The sequence below is a fragment of the Stenella coeruleoalba genome (genome assembly GCF_951394435.1).
Source record: "Stenella coeruleoalba genome assembly, chromosome: 1".
NCBI classification, from domain to species: Eukaryota; Metazoa; Chordata; class Mammalia; order Artiodactyla; family Delphinidae; genus Stenella; species Stenella coeruleoalba.
Window position 1 is genome coordinate 129,686,739 of NC_137169.1, and position 11,846 is coordinate 129,698,584.

At 32.2% G+C, this 11,846-nt stretch overlaps 1 protein-coding gene across 8 annotated transcripts in view; it reads left to right on the top strand.

The window, feature by feature from the left end:
• KCNT2 (potassium sodium-activated channel subfamily T member 2) overlaps positions 1-11,617 on the top strand; it is a 383,268-nt gene extending 371,651 nt beyond the window's left edge. For 7 of the 8 annotated variants that reach the window (XM_079945031.1, XM_079945029.1, XM_079945030.1 and 4 more), the window contains one exon: positions 11,201-11,617. In XM_079945031.1, coding sequence (XP_079801157.1) covers positions 11,201-11,527 — 327 coding nt within the window. In that variant the 3' untranslated portion in view covers positions 11,528-11,617. Of the gene's footprint in view, positions 1-7,686; positions 7,782-11,200 lie in introns of those variants that run through there. The other variant, XM_079945032.1, reaches the window with a different exon arrangement.
• The last annotated feature ends 229 nt before the right edge of the window (positions 11,618-11,846 follow it).

Here is an 11,846-nt window from a genome sequence, read left to right on the forward strand (position 1 = left end):
TGAAGATGACAGAACTGGCAATGAAACTATGATTCTGATCATGTAAACTAACTGAATGCCTTCCTTTCTTGCTGTGTTGAACCTGTGTGCTTAATAAGTACTCTTCCATTTATTGATTTTTTGTTTATAAGTCAAATTTGGAGTTTAAAACTATTCGGGTGTATAAGAAAATTCTCTATACACACATATATAAGTATGTACAATACATAAAAACCAAATCATATGTACCCCAAAAGGACATTTTATGTACAAAGAAAATATGTTGACACATTTGGTTATTTCTAGATATAAAATGAGTCATTTGGTTAAAGAAAACTGCTTTTTAGTTTCCTTAATGAACTAAAAGTTAATGAGGATGAAATTAGTCTAGATTTGAGCCAGACTTTGATTCTAACCTACCAGACACATATCAACATGAAATACAACAGTCAATATTAAATAACCATTAGAAGAGTGAAGAGATGCCTTGAGACCTACAAAAAACGTAGTTATAAAATGTACAGTAATGATAATTTTGATGCTGATAATATTATTACTTCACCTTAAAAATACATTATTTTGAGGAGAAAATAAATGTTATAGCTTCAGAAAAGATAAAAACATTCCACTGTTGCACAGTGAAAGGTCACCTGAGTTCATAAGAAAAACAATGAAGGAAAGTAGTGCTGCCGCATTGATAGAGCTATATGATATAGAAACATGACATAATTAAGGCAATTTCATGGAACACTTAAAATGTATTTCTGAACACCACAACTCAAAAAAACATTATGTTAGACATATTAACTAGTAAATATTTCAACTTGCTATTTAGAAAATTCACTTCTCAAGATCACCAATAATTTCTGTAACATATTTATGTGAGTGGAAGATGCCTAACCTTTATTAAAAGAAACAAACAAACAAACTTCCATCATTGGGCAATGCTATGGTTCTAGATAAAGTAATGACCTTTTATAACTTTTCTTCCTCTTCCTCATGTCTCTGTAATGATAGATATTATTTATGATATGTATGTTAGAGCAGCGGTCCCCAACCTTTTGGGCACCAGGGACCGGTTTCGTAGAAGACAATTTTTCCATGGACGGGTCGTGGTGGGGAGATGGGTCAGGCGGTAATGTGCGCAATGGGGGTGGCAAATGAAGCTTCAGGCTTACCCGCCGCTCACCTCCTGCTGTGCGGCCCGGTTCCTTAGACCAGTACCAGTCCACAGTGCGGGGGTTGGGGACCCCTGTGTTAGAGGGAAGAAAAGCTACAGTAGGAACTATTTGACAATATTCATCACCCCTTCCATTCCATGAAAAATACATCTTCCTGGACTCCAAGATAATCCATTTTTCTACCTTCTCTCATATTCTTAATTTCTCACTTCTCTTCTACGTCATACTCTCCAACTGAGGATATTGAGGTATAAAATTTGAAATTAGGGAATTATCGCTAAACCACATCTATCTTTTCGTTATTGTATCCCACGTGCCTCGGACGGTGCCTTGCACAAGTGTTCAGTATATGTTTCTTGAAATCAGACACAGATCTCCTTCTCAACATGGAGTCATCCTTTCAAATCTACTCAAATTTATATAATTTTCTTTGTACCACATCTGTCATAAATTTTGGGCCTTAATTATCATATTACCCTTAATTTTATGTAAATATTTATGGATACATGCCTTGTAATTGCTGCTCCGATGGTGTGAGCATGAGACCAAGGAGGACAGTTTCTTGCACTGGAAGCCTGTGGACAACTTAGCTGTTGTGAGTGGTTCAGAGTCTCCAGGAGGTCCTAGAGGAGGCCTCTGCAGTGAAGGAATCTGGGGGTAGAGGCAGAAGAGGGAAAGGTGAAACTAATGCAGTTGTCTGTTGTATTGCAATTTGGAGAGAATTTAGAGTCTTTTCTTGTAATGGACCTCATTCAGTGTAGGCCAATTTGTGAGTAGCAGCATAAATGAGCTTTAAAAAAATTGTAAATGAGAAATACATTGTCTCCAGAACCCAAAGGCCTAAAAGTATTAGATTTGTCTTAGTATTGTCGGTACTCACAGATCAATAATTATTTCTCGACAGTGACAGGGATAGAGAACCCCTTGACTGAGCAAATAATGTCTAGAAATATTCCTAAGTTGAGGGGATCTTGTATTTTGTGTGAGACAGTGGCCCATCCCTGTTCGTGAGCTCCTTTGTGAATGGTTCTGTGTCCTGAATGAGGGTGTCAAATGACTCTCCTTGAATGATAAGTCATCAATGTCATGACATACCTGTATTCCAGAGAAAGTTGGATGCAGTGTTGATCTTGCCTGCGAAGCCTGTGTGTGATTGCAGGGCTGTTGAGGTGCCCCATGTATAGTTAAGTGGAGTACTGTGTCCCTTCGAAGGTGAAGGGAAACTGGCTGAGTCCGTCAAAACAGGCACCAAACAAATCATATTAGTGAAATTTATGACTGCAAAGTATTTATCAGTTGCCAACTGAATAGATTCAGTAATTTCAACAATATTGGGCATGGTGCCTTAATATGTGGGAGTGGGGCACTAAGGTTGGGACCGTCTACTGTGGGGCACCATTCATTCTTCCCAGGTTTAAGAACAGGTTTAAGAACAGGTCAGTTTGGCTGTTAAACGGAGAAGCAGCGGTGATTATCATCTGTTCTCTAAATAGTTCTTATAATGGGTTTCAATCCTTGAAAGCTCTGTACAATCCTTAGAGATTTTATTAACTATATTGGGCAGACAGAAGGTTCATAGGGTCCCATTTTGTCCAACTGATTGTAAGCACCAAAGGTTTTATTTCATTTAATTTTAATGTATTACTCATTGGAAGAGTGTTCATGTCTACTAGGGGATGTTTTGGGGCCATGGGTGTTATGACCATGGGAAATTTAGGCAAGGCGATAAATAGCTCTAATGGTTAAGATGAGGCATACCTCTTTGTCCTCTATTTTATATTTGATAACTCTGCTAAGAGTATAGAAATTACCTTAATTTTAGAGCAATCTCCATATTTAGGGTCTTTGTTTAAAAGTAGTGAGATCTTCAGTCATAACTATAATTTGAGCTCCAACTCAAACAGAAAAGAAGACCCTAAAGGTTTGCCAATCGGTACATCTCAGGAGATGTTAAAGTTAATTTGGGACCTATGTTGTAGAGGCACAAAGCCAATCAGCTCCCTTTTTATTGTATTTTTCTTGATCTTAATAAACTCTGTTGGTGAATTAAGAATTTTCTAGTTGGACTAATTGTGGACTTCTGTTGCAGTTGTTTATTTCCTCCAGTTTTGTTGCTGCTGTTGTCTTTGGTTGGCAGACACTCTGGGAGCTCTTTTCTACCCTGTTCATATGTATAAGTCGCCTGCTCCAGGGAATCTGAAGTCAGTATCTTCAGAGTTATGGGTCTGTCATTGCTTTGTCAGATTTTAAGGACCTGAGGCTTAACTCAGTTTTGAATTCACCCCCGGGCAGTGCCACAGGGACCTGTGGGTACTTCTCCTTATTGCTATGGGGATCAGCAACTCTATTGTTCCAGAAGCATAGGCGACAGCAGCAGAAGCATTTTGTAGGGTCCCAATGAGCTGTGTTCAGAATTGTGGATCTCAGCATGGCAACTACTCTTCCTTCACAAAAGCAACCACGTAATCCAGCTGTAGGATGCTCAAGGTATCAGCATTTTCCCTGAACGCTCTATGCAATGGGGATTGATGCCTGCTTTAGACACACAAACGCTGGTCACAGGATAAGGATGATTCTCTGAGCTTAATGTCAGTCGTGCTCCTTACTGGAATCTAGGCACACAATTCAATATGAAACACTCAGATAAGTCTGAGACATATGACACAGGACCACTTTAACAAGAGCCCCAATTCCATACTCTTGTCCTTAAATGCCAATTATTGAAACTTCTAACTTAGGTTGGTTAAATCCAAACAGAAGCGTGGGAGGACTGAATAAATGCAACATAAAACTGTGTAGCTGGCAGTCGTGGCCTAGATACCCTGCTTCCTGTACCAATTGTTACAACTTTAAGAACCCTTTCTGACTCCCCAGGCTGTAACGTTAAACACTTAGTGAGCCCAATAAATCTTGCCCGATCCAACTTTATGTTTCTTCCACCATTACCCCGTACCCTTAATATCCATTTCCAAACATGCTTCTCAGACTTTGGTCTGTTAAAAACTGAGCTAGTTCTTTTGGAGTGTAACTTCCTAAGCATGTGATAAAAAACAAAATGAGTAACATATATGCCAACTAACACCTACATATTTATAAACACTTTACAAGACTCCTAGTAAAAGAACACAAACAAACAACTAAAATTAGGTCAAAATTATTTCTCAATTTTTTCTTATGAACCAAGATGAATTAATTAAATTTTAAGGGAAAACATCCACCATGTAGTTAGCAAGTTCATGATAATAGTATTCAAGATCCTAAACAAAGAAGAAAAAAGTAAGATTTTCTGGGCTTAAAGCACTAGGAAAGGCATTAGATAATTGAAACCCTTGTACATTTGTTGTTTCTGAATGACAGTTTTGAAGGCTCAAAGGAAAAAAATTAATGACCAATGTGAGAAATAATATCGAGATAATAAATTAGCCAAGTTTCAAATTTCACAGACAGCAAAGAAAGCAGAGATTTAATTAAACACACATACAACACACACACACACACACACACGGAAAACCAAAGATGTGTGAATATATAACTTAATTGTACATTTAGAACAAATAATCAAAAATGAGATTTAACTCATAAATAGAAAAGTAACTGACTAGGTTTAATTTTCTCTTACAGATAACAACAGAAAGATAGGTCTTACATATGACAGAGGGAGAAAGAAAAGAAGGGGGGGAGGGGAAGGAGGAGGAAAAGATGTGGTCTGACCATAGTGGAAAATAAGTAACATAAATTTGTAGATTATTCAACATTATCTTTAGAGAATCTGAAAATTTTTTTTCGCTTGGACATAAAATTACACATTGACTTTTGAAGTTATTGGATTGAAATGGTGAGTTAATAGTTAATGGAGATTCTACCTACTACTAGTAAACCTTATATTCATAGAATAACGGTAAAATTGAAAGGTGCCTAAGAGAACATGTAGATGAATTATCTTATTTTTAGATATGGATGAAGCCAAGAGATTGGAATAATGTTAATTATTCTATCAAATTATTAGCTTTAGAAAATCGATTATTTGAGCCTGAATTCTTGCGAAATTATTTGGTTTTAGAATTTTGGTGAGATTTTTACTACTATTTTCTTGTAAGTTTTGTTTATTTTTGCTATGAAAACCAGGATAAGCATTATGATCACTATTTTTCAAGAAGCTCAGTTGATTTGCTCAAAGTCATGAAGCATTTACCTGATGTGATTAAAAATACAACTTAGCATTTGATTCCAAATCCAGCATTTTTTAGACCATAATATTGTTTGTTCTTTAATTATCTCTGTGATTCTGAAAATCCATCTAAATACAATGTAACTAGTTATTTTATATCTCTTCTTAGACCACAGACTAAATGAACTTATTAAACTGAGTCTTTATTGAAAATGGAGAAACGTCTTTCTGTGAATTTGTACCGATAAAAAGAAATTTCCAGGGGACCCAGAGTTACTAGCCATGTTGCTTCTAGATTTAAATTTAGATGATCTTTCAAATATTATTATAATTTAACCTATTTTAATGGAAAACATTTTATAGGAATTCTTTCCTATAAGATTCAACTAACACATCTCCAGTGATTTCATTTTCCTCTGTTTTCTTTAGCAACAGTCCAGAATGTCTTCAGACATAAATCAGCTAGCACAGTTTAAGTCTATTATTAAGGCTGTAAAACTATTCTTAAGGGAGCCACTAATCCAGATTACAAACACTTTCAAACTGCTGGGTGAATTGATTTATTTTAAAATACCACTTTGTTCCACAGATGCTCAATAACCTATGACATGAATAACTGTTCAATAAAAAATTGAGAGAAGTTGAATAGAGTCAGCTGTGTGTGTGTGTCTGTGTGCATGTGAAGTATGGAAAAGAATGTCTCATATATCTTATCAATCTGACACTTTCTACCTTTCTGAAAATTAAGGTACTTACGCTGTTTTAAGCATAAGATACATTTTCTTCTTTATAAAGTTTTCCAGTCTTACTATTATGAAGATACACTTTTAGCTTTTTTCAACCATATTGTTTGATAAATATTTGGAAAATAATATAACTTTAAAAAAGTTATATTATATATAATATATATATAACTTATATTAATATATATATTAATATATAATATATATAACTTATATTAATATAACATATTAATATTTAATTAATATATAATATATTAATTAATTAATTATATAATTATAATATATATTATATTATATTATATATTATATTATATATTATATTATTATAATATATATATAATATATATATAATATATATAATATATATAATATATAATATATTATAATATATATAATATTATATATATATTATATATATAATATTATATATTATATTATATTTATATTTATATTTATATATTATATTTATATATATAAATATATTATAATTATATATAATATATATAATATATATATTATAATATATATATAATTATATAATTATTATTATAATTAATTAATAATATATTAATTAATTAATATGTAATATATAATTAATATATAATATATATTATAATTATAATATATATTATATTATATATTATATTATATTATATATATTATATTATTATAATATATATAATATATATATAATATATAATATATATAATATTATAATATATATTATATATAATATTATATATTATATTATATTTATATTTATATTTTTATATATATAATATATATAATATTTATATATAAATATATATTATATATATATTATATATTATATTATAATATATAATTATTATTATAATTAATTAATAATATATTAATTAATTAATTAATATATAATATATAATTAATATATTATATATATAACTTATATTAATATAAATTTTAAAAAGATGAAGTTTTAAATGTATATGAAAATTGTTGGAGTAGCCATATGAATTTTTCATTTCCTTACTGAACTATATAAATATGTTTCTAGAATCATTTCATGTACAATATGTGTCTTGGTCCATTTAAGCTTCTGTAACAAAACACCACAGGCTGGGTAATTTATAAACAACCAAAACCTATCTCTCATAGCTGTGGAGGCTAGAAGCCTAAGATCAGGGTAGCAGCACTGTCCAGTGAGGGTCCTGTTCTGGTCACACACTTCTCCTTGCATCCTCACATGGTAGAAGGGGCCAGGAAGCAGTGTGGGATCTCCTTTATAAGGGCACTAATCCCACTGATGAGGGCTCCACCCTCATGACCTAATCACGTCCCAAAGGCCCCACCTACAAATACCCTTGGGAATTAGGATTTCAACATATGAATTTTGAGGGGACACAAACATTCAGATCAGACCATGGCAATATGTAAATATATTTTTTCATTCTCACAAACATTAGCGTTAAACTTTGGTTTTTTAGGTTAATAATTATGTTAGGCTTCTGACAATAAAAGTACCAAAAGTCAAGCCAGAGTTCTCCCATTATTCATAGAAATAGTGAAAAATAATTCATAGAAGCAGTACAGAATAATAAATCTCCCCTTTGGCTTAAATACCTATTTTGTTTTTCAGATTTCACAAAACTTTAACCGAGGAAACTTCACCTCCAAGAATTTGATTATAGCACCTTGATTTCTTATGAAATATAGTCACTGGTAGAGGAACTGCACCAAAATATGAGTCATTCCTTTTTCATACTTATGCTTTACTTTTATATAGCACCTCATAATTATTTATTTTTCTTTTCTCCCTTTTATGGTATTTTCATATAAGATTATGAACCATAATATTTACTAATATTTACTTAGCACTTGCTGAGACAGTCACTATATTATGCACTCTTCATGAGTCATCTTTTAGATTTGCTTGGAAAAACACTTTGAGCAAAGTAATAATATAATTATCATTTTTCAGATAGGGAACTGGGGATAATCTTTTAAGTTACATAACCAGGAATACAGAACCGGTAAGGGGTAGAACTTGTATTTAAACCGAGCTCTATCTGATGCCAGAATACTTGCTTTTAACCACTCTATAACCCTGACTCTACGTTCAGGAAAAGGTCCTACGATGAAGGCACGTTCGTGTATCCTAGCACTACTCTATTTCCAGTAGGTCATGATGTCATGTTAGGAACACAGTAGAGTTACAACCAGGTGATGAAATGGCACCAGGAAAATGTATTTATAAGTTGACCTTCTTTTAAAACACAGAGGCACACACATGTGTGCCTACACACGTTCAGTACCCAGCAATAGAATAACTCAGTTTATTACCAAAGTAACTGATATTATGGATCATCATTCTTCTAGGATATATTAATATTATTATTATGTGTGGAAGGATACAGGTGACATGTTTTCTTTATATATTAATGTGTTATATGAATTTGCACATTTCTATGAGGTAGAAGATGGGTATCATTATTCTCATGTTACATAATGGTTACACAGTTTATTATAGGCACAGAGCTAGGAAATATCCAAAATATCAATCAAGTTTGTGTATCGTAATGCAGAAAAATTCAAAGTACTTTTTATTATGTCATACTGGAAGGCTGGGAGAAAGGCATACAAATTCCAAACATGTAGAGAACAATCTATGTATTGTCAGTTTAGATTTCTTAAAATTGATCCCCTAATCCTTCTAATTCTTTTCTCTTTAGTTAAACTGGTATATAAAAAGAGATGTTACTTTTATTGAAATAATGATAAAAATGCCTTGTGAGTCCTATGGATTTTTTGTATAAATCATGATATCATTTCCCTAGGGAATTCAAAACAATGGTGAATAAGAGATCCAGTATTATTTAGCTAATATATACTTGATATAATTCCTGGTACACATAACTAAGAGGAAGCATTCACAAAGACAAATATTGTTGTATCGTCTACCTGGAAGAGAAGCGAATCTCCAGTCTCTCCCTTAAAATATTTATTAACTTACGGTTCCATGACTTTAATTGTCAGTGACATTATATGGGCATATCTTGAGTATTTGGTCTGGCAAGATTACTATTTCCACATATTTGTAGGAATCAAACTATTACAGGGACTTATGCCTAGAAAGATTACTTCAAATAAACTTAATATTGTGATTCGTGAATCTCTACAAGCCAAGTATCTAAATATGAATGAACTAACATGTTTTCATTTTTGCCACAAAGTACACATAAACTGAAATTACTGAACAAAGACTGATATTCTTTACTGATGGTAGATATTACTCAAGGGTTTATGTATTTTACTTTCAGAGAAGAGGATTTTCAGTATATTATCAACCAGATAAAACTAGAATAAGTTAAGACTTATAAAGGTATCCATTACTGCAAAACCATTGTATTAAAATTTTTAATACTTCCAACCTAAATTTCTATAGCTAAAATGAGGTTTCTATATTTTGGGTGAAATGTTCTCTTATCCCAATGGGATTAACATATACCCACTACTATATATAAAATAGATACCCAACAAGGGCCTGCTGTATAGCACAGGGAACTATATTCAATATCTTGTAATAACCTATAAGGGAAAAGAACCTGAAAAATTATATGTATAATATATATAATTTGTTAACCTTCATAGCTTCATGATAAGAGACTATTTCTCTCTTGTTTAGATTGAATTATTTCTTTTTTTAAAAAAAATTAGAGTATAGTTAATTTACAATGTCGTGTTATCAATAGTTTCAGGTGTACAGCACAGTGATTTAGTTATATACATATATAAATAATTCAATCTAAACAAGAGAGAAATAGTCTCTTATCATGAAGCTATGAAGGTTAAACAAATTGTTTTGATATCACTCTTCTACAGTACTGTTTTGGAACAAATGGTGAATGAATATTTACATTTTTTATTGAATTTAAGTGTGAGATGATTGCATAGCTTGGCACTCAGAATTGTGTGTAAGGCATTGACTGTGCCTCCATAATTTATATTCACTTTTAAAGGATCTTGTTGGATCTGACTCCTGACCTTACTTAACTTGGTAATTTAAATTCTATTAGTTTGGAAGCCAGCGACACATGCATGTTGTAGCTGAAGCTCAAACTTCCATTCACAGACAGGAAACACAGCAGGATTCCTAAACATGGCTCTTATGCAGAATAAAATGCAGGAAACTGTCCCTTTGCATGTGCATGCTTTAGAAAGTAAGGCTTTCTGCTTTGAACCGTGTTTCAGTTCATATGATTTCCTGGTATGAAAAGCAACAATTTTGAAACAGGAAACTTTGGGCTCCTAAGGACCTATAATCAAAGGAAAGCTTCTTACTTTAAAATCAGATTTAGTAGTAAAAGAGCAGATCAAAATAGACTTTATGAATATGTTCATTGTTTTTCCCTCCTATGGAGAATAGCCTGATTTAAGTTTTCTTTGTGATTCTAGAATACATTTGTGAAATACTAATATTTACAACACAGTTTCACTTAGAACTGAGAACATTTCCTGAAATATATTGTAATATTTCCATCAGAAAACATTTTATGTGGTGAATAATTAATGCATGAATTAAATAAAATGTACTTTTTGTTTTCCTCTGGGTCATATGAGCAAATAAAAAATTTCACATTTTATAAAGTTCAGGCCAATGCCTTCTTTAGAAAGAGCAGTAAATTTAAAACCTTAAAAAATATTATTAATTCCGAAAATAAAACAACTTTTATAGTCCTTATTTAAATTTCATGTGAAATACTAGGAGCAAATTGAGAAAAGTCCATTACATTGACTTTATTTGAATAAAGTTATAAAATATCTAGTTCTTTTGCTTGTGGTTTCAAACAACTCTATGCTAGTAGTCATTTGATAAGAAAACTCTGATACATAAAAAATTAAATTATTTTTATAAAGAAACTTATATTGGAGGATGCAAGGATATTTTATCTGGTTCAAATATAAGTTCAAAAAACATATTTTCTAATTTTTTAGTAGCAGAAAATTAGTATCAATGATTATGATTTTGCTCTTTCTGTAAAAACTCTCATGAGATATATAATTATATTAAGATATTAGCAAAAAATAAGAATATAACTCCAGGCTACATGATTCCTAAAATATCTAATTACCAATATGCATTTCTTTTAAAGTCTCAAATATCCATCAGTGTGGAAGAGTGGGAAGACACCAAAGATGCCAAAGAGCAAGGTCACCACCGAAGTAACCACCGCAACTCAACATCCAGTGACCAGTCCGACCATCCCCTGCTAAGGAGGAAGAGCATGCAGTGGGCCCGAAGACTGAGCAGAAAAGGTCCCAAACACTCCGGTAAAACAGCTGAGAAAATAACCCAGCAGCGCCTGAACCTCTACAGGAGGTCAGAAAGACAAGAGCTTGCTGAACTTGTGAAAAATAGAATGAAACACTTGGGTCTTTCTACAGTGGGATATGGTATGCTCTTTACAAGTATTGTATGATGTGGACTTGTGATTTCTTGCAGTTAGTTGTAACAGAGTTGGCTCTAATTTAGTAACTTAAGAATCACATTTTTGTTTCACAGGTCAGTTTGAAGGGACTAGTAACACATGTCTAATCTCCTAGAGACAATTATAATGTTAAAAAGAGAGCGCTGAAATTTTTAAGTATTTGCTCAGGTCTCTAGATACTGTGTTGAACCCATTACAAGAATTATCTTAATTTTAATTTTCACAAAAAATCTTCCATTTTAGAGATAAGGAAACTAAGTCAAGTAACTTGCTAATTAGCTTGTTAATAGCCTGACTGAGATTTGTATCC